The sequence below is a fragment of the Chiloscyllium plagiosum genome, chromosome 3 (assembly GCF_004010195.1).
Source record: "Chiloscyllium plagiosum isolate BGI_BamShark_2017 chromosome 3, ASM401019v2, whole genome shotgun sequence".
Taxonomy (NCBI): domain Eukaryota; kingdom Metazoa; phylum Chordata; class Chondrichthyes; order Orectolobiformes; family Hemiscylliidae; genus Chiloscyllium; species Chiloscyllium plagiosum.
Genome location: NC_057712.1, coordinates 84,103,985 through 84,120,558, shown reverse-complemented (window position 1 = coordinate 84,120,558; position 16,574 = coordinate 84,103,985). Strand labels below are relative to the sequence as shown.

At 39.5% G+C, this 16,574-nt stretch overlaps 1 protein-coding gene across 2 annotated transcripts in view; it reads right to left on the bottom strand.

The window, feature by feature from the left end:
- Positions 1-711: 711 nt before the first annotated feature.
- ufl1 (UFM1-specific ligase 1) overlaps positions 712-16,574 on the bottom strand; it is a 61,043-nt gene continuing 45,180 nt past the window's right edge. Inside the window, exons 13-19 of one of the 2 annotated variants that reach the window (XM_043685304.1) lie at positions 13,825-13,945; positions 11,430-11,596; positions 8,529-8,659; positions 7,651-7,731; positions 4,641-4,726; positions 2,702-2,882; positions 712-1,119 (exon numbers count right to left, since the gene is read on the bottom strand). In XM_043685304.1, the coding sequence (XP_043541239.1) occupies positions 895-1,119; positions 2,702-2,882; positions 4,641-4,726; positions 7,651-7,731; positions 8,529-8,659; positions 11,430-11,596; positions 13,825-13,945 (992 nt within the window). In that variant the 3' untranslated portion in view covers positions 712-894. The remainder of the gene's footprint in view (positions 1,120-2,701; positions 2,883-4,640; positions 4,727-7,650; positions 7,732-8,528; positions 8,660-11,429; positions 11,597-13,824; positions 13,946-16,574) is intronic. The other variant, XM_043685309.1, reaches the window with a different exon arrangement.

Here is a 16,574-nt window from a genome sequence, read left to right as displayed (position 1 = left end):
CCTCGAGATCTTCTTCGGATAATCCGAAATTTGGATAATTGAGATTTGGCTAATAGAGGTTCCTCTGTAGATGGATCAGAAAGTTGAGGAACCAGTTACAGAAGGGAGAGCTGAGACCTCGGTCTCAGAATTTAGGCAGGAGTTTATTTGAAATTATGATGTTGAAGATGAAGGTCTAATCAGTAAGTAGGAGCCTGATGTAATTATTCTTGTTATCCAGCTGTTCCAGGGATGAGCGTATGGGCAGGGAGATGGTGTCTGCCATGAACCTGTTGCGCTTGTAGGTGATTTGCAAAGGATCAAATCAATTTGGTCGGCTGGAGTTGATGTGAGCCATGAATAACCTCTTGAAACACTTCATAGTAATGGAGGTCAGAGCCAGAGCCACTGGGTGGTAGTCATTGAGGCAGACTGCATGATTTTCTTTGGCAACAGGATGATGGCAGTCTTCTTGAAACAGGTGGGGACTTCAGACCTTAAGAGTCTCCTGTTGCTAATTCTTTCTCCTTCAAGTTGAAAAAGTAGTGTATCCTTGGGGACAAACTACATATGGATGGCAATCCAAACTGGTCAGTACTTCAGCATTCAAGCAATTCACATTGAAAGTTTGTATGTCCCCTTACTTCAAAAGTGCCCATTAATAAAGGAAAAACAAAGCTTTCTGTGCAGTTAAATGTCATTTGTTTTAATTTGAAAAGAAAGAGACTGGCATATACAATCATTTTAATAAAATTAATTGATATCTTTTGAGTTACAAATGTAATTAATAAAATCTAATCCAGCTCAGCAGTTTAGCCATGTTGCTGATACTGGTGGAATTTTTAAATCCATGAATGTTTAATGCAAAAGTTGCTTAAGTATGAATCACTCCTCAAAATCCAATTTCAAATTACTTCACTCTTCAGTCAGGGAAGTTTTCCTGGATTTCAGAACAAGATCTTTGACAAATGGCGTTAATTCTTGCAGCTCCTTTCGAACAGTCTCTACATCATATTCACTCTCTTTCTCAACATTTTTGCATTCATCCGGGTCATCACCTCCTTGGCCTCCTTGTTTCTGCTGACCTATAAGTTGTTTCACTACTAGACCTTGGTACTTCAACAGGAGCTTGTATTGATCCTGTGCAAAAGAATAACCCAGGTTATTTTTTTTTAATAACTTTTCCATCACAGTTACTTTTCTAATTGATGCATTGAGACATCTAAACTTTGATTAATACTTCTATGGGTTTTAATGAAACATTTTTTGCATCTAAAAATTGTGCAACACAACAATATGGAAAATCAGTAACTTTTCAATTGATTCCATCTATACTTCTCGCTGCCTCGGGAAGGCAACAAACACAACTGAAGAGCTGTCCCACCCTGGTTATAATCTCTTCCTACCTCTTTCGTCAGGCAGAAGATACAAAAGATTAAAACACGTACCAACAGATTCAAGCACCGCTTCTTCTCCACTGTTATCAGACTTTTCAATGGACCTCTCAAATGTTAATTTTAAGGCTGATCTCACTCAATGTGAGATTGTATTCTTTGCTCTGTTCTATAACCCTAATGCATTTTGTACTGTATAATCTGCCAGCACTGCATTCAAAACAAAACTTAGCTGGGAACATATGACAGTAATAAATCAAATTAAAATAAAAAAGACGCATAAAGCTTTAAACGGTATTCTAAATAGTCATATGTGGGAAATATAGCAATCAGAAAAAGCCACATATTCACATCCTTGGCACTGGTTTAATTAAAATACTTGTTTCATGCCCCTGTTTACAATGGGATTTGACTCAAGATTACTGTGAAGACAGCATCAACAATGCAAGCAGTCGGGCCAGAATTCAAGTTCCTACCTCGATATTATACACTGCTATGACCTACAAAACAGTTTCAAAAGAGACATAATGGATTTACAAGATCAAAGATCAATTATGTTAACTCTATCTGACATGAATTTACAATGGCCATTTAAACGATACAGCAATCTCCTACCGGGAAGAGCAAGAAGCTAGTTCAATACGTTCAGTGAAGGTTGGGTGGAGTGACTTTAATGTCCTGTGTTTAAGACTTGGTCATTCATGCTGCTTCAACATTGATTCCTCAATTTTAAGGAAGTGTGGAATGGAATGAGAAAATCCATTAAGCACGCTCACTGCATTAGTTCTGTACAAATTACACCATCTATTTATTTCTACACACATTGTCACTAATCCTTCAAGATTATCAAGCAATACTGAAAATATTCATCAACCCTGACATTTTGAGCCAGTCAGCTTAAGAAATTCCATTGTAGCAAACAGAGGACAACTGTGTCCTACACATTGCTTCACGATCACAGGCTCCACACTCGCTCAACAGTCTGCATTCCCAGACTTAAAAACATATTACGAGGAGAAAGTGAGGTCTGCAGATGCTGGAGATCCGAAACGTCGAATCTCCTGTTCCCTTGATGCTGCCTGACCTGCTGTGCTGTTCCAGCAATAAAGTTTCAACATTAAAAACATATTACAAATTGAGGGATTAAAAAAAAACTCCAATTGTTAATACTTTTCAGAATCGTATGGTACATTAGCACTGTATCCATAAATTAAACTTGATTTGAATCTGTATTTAAAAACTGGTACACATGATCTAATTTTTTTATATGTTAAACAATAACTGGCTTCTTTTAACACAGAGCAGTTATGTTTAAGGTGACAAGTTACCTCCGGAATCTTGGTCATGAGGAACGTGATAATCTGTGGCACACATCTGCCGGGTGCATGAAGCATGTTGTGCATCGACAGCTGGAACAGCAGAACTGATGTCAGATGCAAAACTAGTGCTGGCTCCTCAGTAGCCTTAACCTGTTCGAGTAATGCCTGTCTGTGCTGGAAAATGACTTGTCTACAGCAAGAGAGCATTTGGATAAAAGTTAGACAATGTTCCACATAGTCATTCAATGACACAGATTTTATGGGAACTTCATCAACACTCAGGAGCCTCACATCATCCAAGACAGTCATTTGCCTGGCATCTTATCCATTCACTCCCTTCACCACTGACACAATGTGACAGCAATGTGTACCTTCTATAAGACACACTGAACAACTTACTTATCAAGGATCCTTCAAAAGCAGCTTCCAAATACATGAACTCTATCACTTATAAGAGCAAAGGCAATAGATTCCATCAACTGTACGATCCTCGACAAGTCACATAACATGAAGAATTGGAAATATATTGCTATTCCTTCATTGGTACTGGATCAAAACCCATAAACTCCCTCTCTAACAGCATTGTGGGAGTAACTATAGCCCAAAGACTGCAGAGTCACAGAGACGGACAGCACAGAAACAGACCCTTTGGTCCAACCTGTCCATGCCGACCAGATATCCTAACCCAATCTAGTCCCACCTGCCAGCACCCGGCCCATATCCTTCCAAACCCCTTCAATTCATATACCCATTCAGATGCCTTTTAAAATGTTGCAGTTGTACCAGCCACCACCACTTCCTCTGGCAGCTCATTCCATACATGTACCACCCTCTGGATGAAAAGTTGCCCCTTAGGTCTCTTTTATGTCTTTTCTCTCTCACCCTAAACCTATGTCCTCTAGTTCTGGACTCCCCCACCCCAGGGAAAAGACTTTGTCTATTTATCCTATCCATGCCCCTCATGATTTTGTAAACCTCTACAAGGTCACCCCTCAGCCTCCAACGCTCCAGGGTAAACAGCTCTCGCCTATTCCACCTCTCTCTATAGCTCAAATCCTCCAACCCTGGCAACATCTTTGTAAATCTTTTCTGAACCGTTTCAAGTTTGACAACATCTTTCTGATAGGAAGGAGACCAGAATTGCATGCAATATTCCAAAAGTGGCCTAACCAATGTCCTGTACAGCCGCAACATGATCTCCCAACTCCTGTACTCAATACTCTGACCAATAAAAGTAAGCATACCAAACGCCTTCTTCGCTATCCTATCTACCTGCGACTCCACTTTCAAGGAGCTAGGAGAGGTTGAAGAAAATGGCTCACCAACACTTCAAGGGTAATTAATGAGAGGCAATAAGTGTTGCCCCTGCCAACACACAATCCAAGAACAGAATGAAATATTGTTGATCTGTACTGAGTTTGTAATTCTGTGCAAAACCCGCAGGAATACAATCTTTTGAAAATATTATGAATGCTAAAAATCAACAAATCAAAAACAACGAAGTGTCAACACCCTGAAATGTTAACTCTAATATCTGCAGCCGGTCTATTGAGCATTTCTAGCACTGTTTCAATTCAGACTTCCAGCATCTGTAGTAATTTAGGAGCAAAGTAAGAATTAACAACAGAAATGTTAAGAAATTGCAAACCAATCAATTATTGTCTAAAGTAAACTAATCTGTTGAAGACATATGTTTTAAAGTAGCTATGTTTTCCATAATATTCCAGTGCCTAGAACAAAACTCAGAAAAACAACAGGAAATGCTAAAAATCCTCATCTAGTCAAGCATCATCTGTGGAAAGAGGAACAGAGTTAATGTTCCAGGACAACCATTCATCAGAATCATCAATTATACACGTGAAACTGTTCAAAACTACAATACTATTAACTCCAATAGTTAAGATTACAATTCCTAATCTACATTTTTCTAATTCTTATTGAGTTTTACCTTTCTTTCTTTTTATCTCCCTTTTTGAGCATAATTCCACAGACTTCTGCCACACCATCCAATATGTTAAGGAATTCTTCTATACTCTTGACAGAAATGAAACAAAAGCAGTCAGTCAGTCAACCCAATGCCATTATTCACTTAATGATAAAATTTCCTGCAGAAAGGTTCATCCTGTTTTAAATGTGCTGCCCAATTTAGTATTCCCTTTGATAAGTGCCCATTGCTTGTCGCTTTTTATACTTCACCATGTACAAGATCAGGTTAAGATTGTTAATCTGGATCAAATGGCTTTCTCAAGTTTCCATTTGCACAATTTTAAAAGCAACTGCATTTGCTGTTTGCTTAATCGGTTACCAAAGGGCCCAGGGCAGTTTTGCTATGCCTGATTAACTCTGTAGTCTGACCTGGGTCAGTCCAAAAACATTTTTTTGGCCCCCAACAAAAGACACCTGCATACTGAGAGCTGGAGTTACTCTAAGTCAGCATCAACCCCAAGATACAGTCCTCTTTGATAAGTCTTCCTTGATATAATGGCCATTCCCCTCCAAAAACTATTTAATAAAAACTCTGATGACAGCCAAGTTAAATCCAAACATAGTTAATAAATTGTACTAAATAACTTACTAAGTAGAAATTAACCTTAGTTTCAGATCAGGAATAGCTGTTATGCAGCTGGCCAGAGTTAAGAACTGAAATTGGTCAGAAGTCCAATTTCAATTAGTGAGACAGGTAATCACCACTACAGTGCTATTGATTAGAAGCTCTGTCATTAGATGTCCTTAACATGATTCAAAGGCAATGTTTTTTAAACCAAGGTAACAATTAGGCTGCAGGTGATTTATACTGAAATTTCTCACCACAGCAGGAAAGAAAATGATACAAGTGTCCTAACTCTAGAGTACTGTTTTGAAGATGTTGAAGAGTTCAGTACAAATAGGAATGTTCTCTTCCCACCAGGTAGTAGAAAGGTGTCGAGGGAAGTGCTCAGCAGCTGTCAGCATTAGGTAATGACATATCAGACAATTCCAGGAGAGCTTTCATAATCTGAATAAGGTTGCTACTCCCATCTCAGATATTTCATTACTTTCTACTTTACCATTCACACACCTTCCCTCTGCCTATAATCTTCACTCTGCTCACCATAAGCACACCTCACATTTTGGAAGGTCAAATATAGGTGGAAATTATACAGTGAATAACAGAATCCTTAGGAGTACCGATATGCAGAGGGATTTGGGTGTGCAGGTCCACAAAAAAGAAAAAAAACAGGTGGCAGCAGACATGGATAATGTAGTAAAAGACACCTATGACATGCTTGCCTTCATTAGAAGGGACATTGAGTAAAAGGATAAGCAAGTTGTGCTGCAGCTTTATAGAAGTTTAATTAAGCCACACTTGGAATATTGCATACAGTTCTGGTTACCACACCATCAGAAGGATGTGGATGCTTTGGAGGGGGTACCAAGAAAGGTTTACAGGATGTTTCCTGATATGGGGGACTTTAGCTATTAAGAAAGGTTGGCTTTCTTAAGGTTGGCTTGGTTTTCACTGGAATGCAGGAGGTTAAGGGGCGAACTGACAGAAGTTTATAAGATTGTGAATGGCACGGATAGAGTGGAAAGTATGAGGCTGTTTCCCAGGGTGGAGGGGTCAACTACTAGGGGACACAGGTTTAAAGTGCGGGGTGGGGGGTGGGGGGGGGGAGGAATTCAAAATTGATGCGTAAAGTAAGTTTTCCACACAAAGGGTGGTGAGCACCTGGAACACGTTGCCAGAGCTGGTGGTGGAAGCGGGCACAATAGCAGTGTTCAAGAAACACCTGGACAAATATATGAATAGGAAGGTAATAGAGGGATACAAATCCTGTGAATGAAGACAGTTTTCGTATGGAAGGGCAAAATGTTTTGGCACAGGCTTGGAGGGCCGAAGAGTCAGTTCTATGCTGTATTGTTCTTTGTTCTCACATTACTACCTTTTCATTTATTTCTAAACTTTGAGTTGCTTTCCTCAGTATTATTGCCTTCACCACTTCAAACCTCTGCCAACTAGTAGAAACTAGCACCACCATGTGCAGTCCCTATGCTTCCTGCTTACAAATACTACCAGGGAACAGGGCAAGTGAGAGGACCTCAATATCCTCTATCCTTGGGAAGGGTGTGTGTGTGTGTGGTTGTGTATAGCACGGAAACAGACCCTTCAATCCAACTCATCCATGCCGCCCACATTTCCTAAACTAATCTATTCCCTTTTGCCAGCACTTGGCCCATATCCCTTTAAATCTTTCCTATTCATATATCCATCCAGATGCCCTTTAAATGTTGTAATTGTACCAGCCTTTATCACTTCCTCAAGCAGCTCATTCCATACATGTATCGCTCTCTCTGTAAAAAAGTTGCCTCTTAGGTCCCTATTAAATTTTTCCCCTCTCACCCTTAACCTATGCCCTCTAGTTCTGCACTCCTCCACCCTAGGGAAAAAAACACCTTGCTTATTTACCCTATCCATGCCCCTCATGATTTTATAAACCTCTATAAGGTCACCCCTCAGCCTCCGACCCTCCACGGACAATAGCCCCAGCCTATTCAACCTCTCCCTATAAGCTCAAATCCTCCAACCCTGGTAACATCCTTGTAAATCTTTTCTGAACACTTTCAAGTTTCACAACATCCTTCCGATAGGAGGGAGACCAGAACTGCACACAATACTCCAAAAGTGGCCTAACCAATGTCCTGTACAGCCATAACATGATCTCTCAACTGCTATACTCTATGCTCTAACCAATAAAGGAAAGCATACCAAATACCTTCTTCACCATACTATCCATTTGTTGTTGAAATCTTATACCCTTTTCACAAAGTACTTCTAACTCTACTGGTTAAATTGTTAGCCAGCTTGTACATGGTACATGGTACACTCCATGGAGAAATGATTGTGCAACTCAGCTCGACATAAGCCAAGGAGAATTTTTTTTTTACTGAAAACAGTACTGAAGAGTCAAAAAACTTACTTTGCCATTCAGGGAATTATGAAGCTTTGAAAGGGGACCTCTAGTTTCTTCAGGCAGTTTTGCCAAGATTTTCAATCTGAGCTGAACATTAAAAGAAAATTCAGAATTCGCACAATTTTATCAGAAATTTGCATTTACATGAAATACAACTACAACCTGATACATCAAGGGGTGCTTCATTCATCAAAGCTCTATTTTTAAATAACCTCTGGGAAATAAGAGTAGACGACCATTGGGCCCTCGAGTTTGCTCCCTCAGTCAATAAGATCATGACTGATATGTTTGTGCTATGAATTCCATAGTCCATTTACACCCAATCACCTCTGATTCCCTAACACAAATCTAGCTCACTCTGCCTTAAAAATATTTATTGACTTTGCATCCACAGCCTTCTAGGGCCTTAAGTTCCAAAGGTGCAAAGTCCTTATCGAAAAAAATTGTCCTGGCTTCTGTTCTGAAAGCACAACTTCCAACTGTAAGACAGTGATACTCGGTTTTGCCACAATAAGGCAAAACTTGAAGCAAACAGCTGACTTTAAAAAAAATCAATAATTCGGGAGAATAGTGTCCCTATATTAGTACCAGCACTTAATTTGCAAAGCTTGTGTCGCTCAACAATTTAATCTTTGTGCTTTAGCTTAACCAAAACGTTCAAAACAATTTCACACATTTCACCAAGTTTAGAAAATACAGAGCCTTTTGAAATTGCTGATTGAAGATTTCTTGAAAGCTACTGTAAATTTAAAATTACTGTAATTGTGGACCAACCTCCACAAATGATAATGACAAACAACATTTGAGAAAATGTAAACTTTAACCTAGCTAAGTGGAAGAAGCAAGAATAATAATATTTTACACAGTAACTCAGCTCTCCATACCTCAGGGGTTATTGTAGTGTAGGTTTCCACTGCCATCATCAAGTCTCCAGCCAAAAAGTTGAAAAGAAGATTTGAAGTATCGGTACATATTGTCTTCAATAAATGCTTTCCTAGTTGAACGTGTGTATCATCTAAAACATTCAAGAACATTATTTGCTTAGGCGGAAAATTAACAAAGGGAACACCATTGGGCAAATGTGGTTGTCAAGCATATGTTGATTCATTGACAAATTCTCAACACGTAACAGTAGGCTAACATCTGTACTTCCTGAATGCACAGCATACTGGTCACTGCACTAATTCAAAACAAAAGCTTGCTGTAAAAAGGTTGATATCAGGTTTACAAATATGGAAATATCAAGTGTACACATAAGCTAATCAATAAATGCAACCATTCACATAAATATGACAATTTCCACTGCATACTGAGCTGGGATAATGAAGTAAAGACATAAAATTATGAAAATACTTAGAAGGTTCAGGATCTGTGGAAACACAGTAAACAGGTTGAAGTTACATACTGGGATCAAGAATGCCTGGATGATGTCTGCTTCCCAATTTACCTGTTCACCTGATCCTAAAAACAAAACGTTATAGGGATTTAGCTGTTAAACTGTAAGGTGGAACTGATTGGGTTGTTCTACACAAAGATCAGCATGGACCTGACAAGCCAAAAGGCCATTTTGGCACCATATTGTCTATGAATCCAAGTCTATTATATGCACTAAGTCAAATGCTTTTTGAAAGTCTATATTAACAAGATTAACTGCAGAACCTGCAACCATCTCCAATAGTTCAAGTCATTTGATGACAAAGTGGTGGATAGCAAGCAGGACCAAATTCAAGAGCAATTTTACTTCCTTTGTTTCCACATCTGCCTTAGATCTGTATTGGCATTATAGTCAGATTCATTCATTTATGACACCCTTGATATATAGAGTCAAAGTACTTTGACCAGGTCGGTTAGCCAGCTGGCTTGTTATGTAGAGTGCAGCCAACAGCATTGGTACAATTCCCCCACCTGTTGAGGCTACCATGAAGAACTGTCCTATGCAACTTCACCCCTTGCCTGAGATGTGGTGACCTTCAGGTTAAACCATCACCAGTTATCTTGCTCTCTCATGACAGAGCAGTACTACGATCTGGTAAGACTATGGCCCAAGTACTTTCAATTTTTACCAACTGTGCCATTACATTGTGCAAATTTAATGTTGCACCACGAAATCATTTTGATGCTTACGTGCTGCAGCATGTGCATAGGTGAATTAGAGTCATAGAGATGTACAGCATGGAAACAGACCCTATGGTTAGAACTTGTCCATGCTAACCAGATATCCCAACCCAATCTGGTCTCAGCTGCTAGCACCCGGTCCATATCCCTCCAAACCTTTCCTCTTCATATACCCATCCAGGTGCCTTTTAAATGCTGCAACCGTGCTAGCCTTCACCACTTCCTCTGGCAGCTCATTCCATACATGCACTGACCTCTGCGTGGAAAAGTTGCTCCTTTTATATCTTTCTCCTCTGACTCTAAACCTATGTCTACTAGTTCTGGACTCCCCCACGCCAGGGAACAGACTTTGTCTATTTATCCTATCGATGTCCCTCATGATTTTATACATCTCTATAAAGGTCACCGCTCAGCCTCCAACACTCCAGGGAAAACAGCTCCAGCCTATTCCACCTCTCCCTATAGCTCAAATCCTCCAACCCTGGCAATATCCTTGTAAACTTTTTTGAACCCTTTCAAGTTTCACAACATTTTTCTGATAGGATAAAGACTAGAAATGCATACAACATTCCAAAAGTGGCCTAACCAATGTTCTGTACGGCCGCAACATGACCTCCCAACTCCTGTACTCAATACTCTGACCAATAAAGGAAAGCATACCAAATGCCTTCTTCACTATCCTATCTGTGATTCTACTTTCAAGGAGCTATGAACCTGCACTCCAAGGTGTCTTTGTTCAGCAACACTCCCTAGGACCTTATCATTAAGTGCATACGTCCTGCTAAGATTTGCTTTCCCAAAATGCAGCAACTCGCATTTATCCAAATTAAATTCCATATGCCACTTGTCAGCCCATTGGCCCATCTGGTCAAGATCCTGTTGTAATCTGAGGTAACTTTCTTCGCTGTCCACTACACCTCCAATTTTACTGTCATCTGCAAACTTACTAACTATACCTCTTATGCTCACATCCAAATAATTTATATAGATGATGAAAAGTAATGGACCCAGCAATGATCCTTGTGGCACTCCACTAGTCTCAGGCTTCCAGCCTGAAAAGCAATCCTCCACTGCCACCCTCTGTTTTCTACCTTTGAGCCAGTTGTGTGTCCAAATGGCTAGTTCTCCCTATGACAGAATTGTGACAGAAAACAGTGTTGAAAATATTAGACCTTGGAAGAGAAGTAGACAACTCAGATCCTTTAATTTGGTCTATCACTGAATGAGATTGTGCTGATTTTATATCCCTGAACCACAGTTTCCTGCCTTTTCTCCACAATCCTGGATTCCCTTAACAACAAGAACCTGTCTATTTCAAATTCAAAGTTACTAATGATAAAACCTCTACAGCTTTCTGCAGTAAATAATTCCACAGATACGCTACCCTCAGAAGAAATTTCCCATCTATGTCTTAAATGGGCAATCCCTCACTGAGGGAAGATTCCACCATAATTCTCACATCACTACCATGGTGATCAGTTACAGGACAACAATCCAGTTTTTACAGCAATGATGTGATGCAGCACAATACCAGGACAGTCACTTGAAATGATTCACTCTATTACCTTATTACAGAAATCATCAGTGGAAATGTTATCAACACCAAACCCAGTGTTGCAAGGGAACTCAACTGGAAACACATTTTAACACTAACATGGCATGGTATTTACCTGGAAAGAGTTTGGCTCCTTTCTCAAACAATCTTATATTGTTATGAAAGTTTGATACTTCCTCCTGCAGTTCTTTTACAGTCTTTTTTCTACTGGCTCCTGATGCAGAGGTGACAGTGGACAAGAGTACTGAATGCAACACTTCCTGATAGCTTTTATTTAAAGGTCTATTAAAAGAAAACATATTGCAAATGTCATGTTACAAAGATGCATCTATTTATGAAGAATACATATAATTACAAGCTGGTACGTTTCATTCTCACTTTAATCAGGAAGGTATGACAAAAAGATTTTCTCAAACAGCATTAAACAAAATGTACAACATAGCTAGTGGGTAAAACTACTGATATAACATCATGTCAAATTTTAGCAAATGATCCTCATATTTGGAGGCTGTCTCACAAATTCAAAGATCGTGAGAAAGTCTGTGGGTTATTTTACAACAAATATATTTTCGATTCCTTTATGTGTGATCAAAGTCTCAATATCTGGGTACACAGTATATAACGTTCTCTTACCAGCTACAAATCACATTCTATTAGAAGAATTATATCTCTCTCTACACTCACCACCCTTGCCCAAGTGTAACACAGGGACAGAGAATGGTAGGGTGTCTGTGCACATATTTGTTTTTGCCGGGGTGGGGCGGCGGCGGGGAGAAGAGATGTGAAGAGAAGGTACTCTTAAAGTACAAAGAAATGTTCTCCCCTTTCCAGTTCTGTTAAAATTTCAAAACTGCTTTTTCAGGATTTTACAACCGCTGGAGTCAGTTAGAAGCATCATACACAGGCACAAATCAAGGACCCATAACTTTAGTAGGGCCCAAAGTATGTTACCCTGGGGAGTGGAGAACCATAGCTGCCACACCAGCAGCTACAAACAGCTCACACAACAAAACCCTTTGTTTAATAGTATGTTTGGTAATTTACACTGGTTCCAGGTCTATTTTTTCCAATTCTTACCCTTGCCTTTAGATTGCACTATTGCTTGCTCCATTATAGCTCTGCCACCTCCTTCAGCTCCTCATGATCATCTAATTCTGGCTTTGAGAACCCTGGATTTCAAATCATTTCACTATTGGCAACTATGCTTTCAGCTGCCTAGGCTGTTGCTCTGGAATTTCCTTCATAAACCTCTCTGCCTCACTCTCTCCTCCTTTCAGATTATCCTTTTTTCTGACTGGTGTTATGTCACCTAATATGGCTAGGTGCTGAACTCTCCTGTGTTTTGCTATGGCAAAGAGGCTATAGCCTCTTGCTGGGGAAAGAGACGGACTCCGAGGCACACAGAGAAAGCCCGATCTTCTATATCCGAAAAATATAATTCCTAACCAACATCAGCAGTGAAGATGGAGGTTAAAGGGGAAAGTGAAATAAAATTCTGTTATATTTATTTGAAGCCTAGTACAGTCAGCTGTTATAATATATCTTTTGTACACACGAATTGGTGGTAACACAATTGGTGAACAGAGAACGCTTTTTAAAAACATGAACTTGTAAAACGTGTTGGCGAGAAAGTGATCAGATCACCAACACTAAGTGTAGTTTGTATTGCATGAGGCTTGTTTAGCGCGGGGTCACACAGGAAGATGACTATCGCATTATAGAAGAAATGACTGTATTAAGAATGATGCATCACTCCCAGGTAAATGATCGGAAAACCACAGGTAAAGACTCATGTAAATTTTTAGACAAATTTCTACACTGCATTGCTATGCACGATTGAGGCTGCAGTGTCTTTTTGCTTGAAGAACAGTTCATTAAGTGTCTAGCTGATATTCAACAGCGATTATACATTTCGTAAACTGGATTCAATCAAGGAAGGAGAACACAATGGTGAACTGGGTGGACTGGTCAACTTCGCATATCTCAAAAGTAGAAAAATCATCTGTCCTCATGCATTTATAGAGACAGATACTGTCAAATCAATTTACAATTATAGGTGATCAGTCAACAACTGCAATTGTGAGATTCAACAAATTATGAAAAAAATTGTTCACCAAATAAACTGGAAACAAATCTTGCATTTAGTTAAAATGGAAGTGACCTGCTCCAATTAGCAATTTTACTGCAAAATTCATTACTCCTCAGCTTGCTGAGTGCAACAACTTACACTTGCATCTTTATTGCAAATGCTTTGAACATGAATTATAAATGTTATGTGCACTATGTGAAGAACAAAGGAGCTCTTTTGGGTCTTGATCAATATTTATTCTTCATACAACATTTTTTTTTAAAAAATGATTAGTCACTTACCTTACTGTGGTATGTTTGATTCTGCTGTGAACAAGTGATCTACCATTTGCCCCTATTTTACAATATCACTTCAAAAAGTACTTGTTTGCATGCTGTGAGATATTCTAAGGTCATGAAAGGTGCTACATAAATTATCTTACCTAATCAAATGTTCTGCAAGTTCACATATCATTTCCTCTGGACAGTCTTGAAGACGATTCCTTAAAATATCTTCAATTTCTTCCTGTGCCATGAAAATTACCTCCTTTTGTTTGAGTTTACCTAACAAAGGCAGATAGAAACATTTCAAAACACCATGCCAAACTGTAGCAATACAGGCAGCCACTGGTTTGCAGACAGGCTCTGTTCAGGAGTGTGTTCACAAGTCAATTTGTGCACAACTTGAAACACAATGCAGGATAAAAGTAAATAGACATCCGTAAGTACAGGAAACATTCATATGTCAGATATTTACACACTCCTGTATGGGATTGTATGTGTTAAGTTGGAAGTTTGTAAACTGAGGACCCCGCTTCTTTGGTTTTGATTTCCTCAAAACATGGTAAATCATTGTTGTGCTTTCAGCTTCTCAGTAATTTTGATTTATAGATACATGGTTCTGCTCTGTACTACACCATTAAAATGTAGCACATTCTGCAGACATAAACAAACAATAAAACATTTCCCAGAATTAAAATAACTTTAGCTTATTTCTAGATGTGTAGGAACACTGGCCCACTACACGCTAACCTATTTGTTGGTAGAAATCAACATTATTTGGAAGATCTTACATTCACTTAAAATATCACCTTTCTTTCATACAGTTCTCAGGGATAAAGGGTGTTTTCAGAGGAGTAGGATGCAAATAGCTGAATGCTCCAGATTCTTTAAAGTGTCTTCAGTTTCTGCTTGTGCCATGAACATTATCTCCCTTCGTGTATGAATTGCCTGAAATTAACAATTTCCCTCTAGATACTGAAATTAAGCAAAGGCACAACAGAAAGGATAGTGAAGTTTTTTGATGATAACATTAGGAGGATGACAAAACCATCCAAGTTAAAAAAAAGAAATCAACAGAGCAAAAACACATCAGCGGGATGGGATGACGAATGCAGTTCAACACTGAGAAGTGAGAAAGTGACGGTGAAAATAAAATCTCAATATTAGCAGTAATTTGTAAGAGTAGACATCCAGAGTGATCAAGCAATATCAAAAATTATTTTTTGTAAATAACTTTATTAGCAAATTCTTTTTAACTTTCCAAAATTATCAAAAAATACAATAGCAGCATAATAAAAAAATAAAACACAATTTACAATACAACTGCTGTCTACTAACTACTAACCTACCCTATAATACAAAACAAACCCTAACACTGTGCAATAAAACAAGTAAATAACTAATAATCAAAAAAAACGAAAAGCAAAAAAAACAACAAAATACAAAACAGCTATGCTCAGCGCAAAGCTCCTAAACAAAGCAACGGGAGCATTGTATATATACTCGTAGTAACTCAGGAGACCCCCTCCAGGGCCCAGGGCTTGACAAACCTAACCATCCTGGTTAAGCAAACACCCTAGTTAAGATAACTGACAAATCTATATCCAAATAATTCAAGTAGGGCTGCCATGTCTTAAAAATGGTCTGTTGTGTGGTACACTATGTTTGTAAAAAAGTCTAAGGGAATGTGCTCCACAATTAATTTCTGCCATCCCAGCAAGCCCGGTGGGTTCTCAGACACCCAATTCATCAGAAAATTCTTCCATGCACAGTATGCAAGAATATTAAATAGTTTCTTTCCATGCCCGTCTAAAGATGGTAAATTCGGTAGACTTAAGAGGAGAGATATCAGGTCTACTTTGACTTCAGTCCTCAATACCATCCATATCTCTCCCGCCACAGCACTCCAATAAACACGGAGCCTGTGGCATGTCCAGAAGCAATGGGTAAGAGTACCTACACTTATTTTACATTTGGGACACACTGAAGATGCCCCTTTTTAAAATTTCGCCAGACGGTCAGGTGCCAGATGAGCCCTGTGCAGAACTTTTAACTGCGTAGCGCATGTCCTGTTCAAGCATTCTCCAAAATGTTCTCCCATGTTTCAGAAGAGATCTCCACTCCTAGCTCTTGCTCCCAGGCCTCTCATAAATGGTTAATATCCTGCCAGGCCCTGCCACCCAGCAGGCGACAGAGAGCACTAACAGAAAGGGTGCTTGTGGAACATAGCGACAACCTCCCTGTATCAGGCTTATAGGCTTAGTGAGAAGCGTAGTCTTCTTCTGGATGAAATCCCTAACCTGAAACAAAACGGAAAAGATCTCTGCTGGGCAACCCGCATTTGCAGCTCAGTTGCTCAAAAGACATCATAACCTCCTCCTCAAACATGTCACTCAGACTAGAAACTCCTCTCACTGCCCATAGTTTGAACCCCGAGTCCATCATCCCTGGTCAGAACCCTGGCATGCCAACTATAAGCGTAAGTGGCGAAGGCTTGGATAAGCAACCCTCACTCTGACACAATGCCCTCCATGCCTTGACTATACTAATGACAATGGGGTTCCGGCAGTGGTCCATAATGGTCCCCATCTTATCCATGAACAACATGTTAATAAGAGGACCTTTGCCTGGGAGGCCTCAATATCCAGCCATATTGAGCTGCCCAATCACAGACAAAGGAAAGCAGGGAACTCAATTGATACCTCCTGATGTCTGGGAAATCAACTCCTCCCCCTTCTTGAGGCAACTGCAATTTAGTAAGTTTGATGAGGGGCCGTCCACGATGCCAGATTAAGGAACCAAACCATCCCATAAGCTTCTGCAGCGTTGACCTGGGAAACATTATAGGGAGCATACGCATGGGATAAAGCAAATGAGGAAGAACATTCACCTTAATGAGTGATATTCAGCC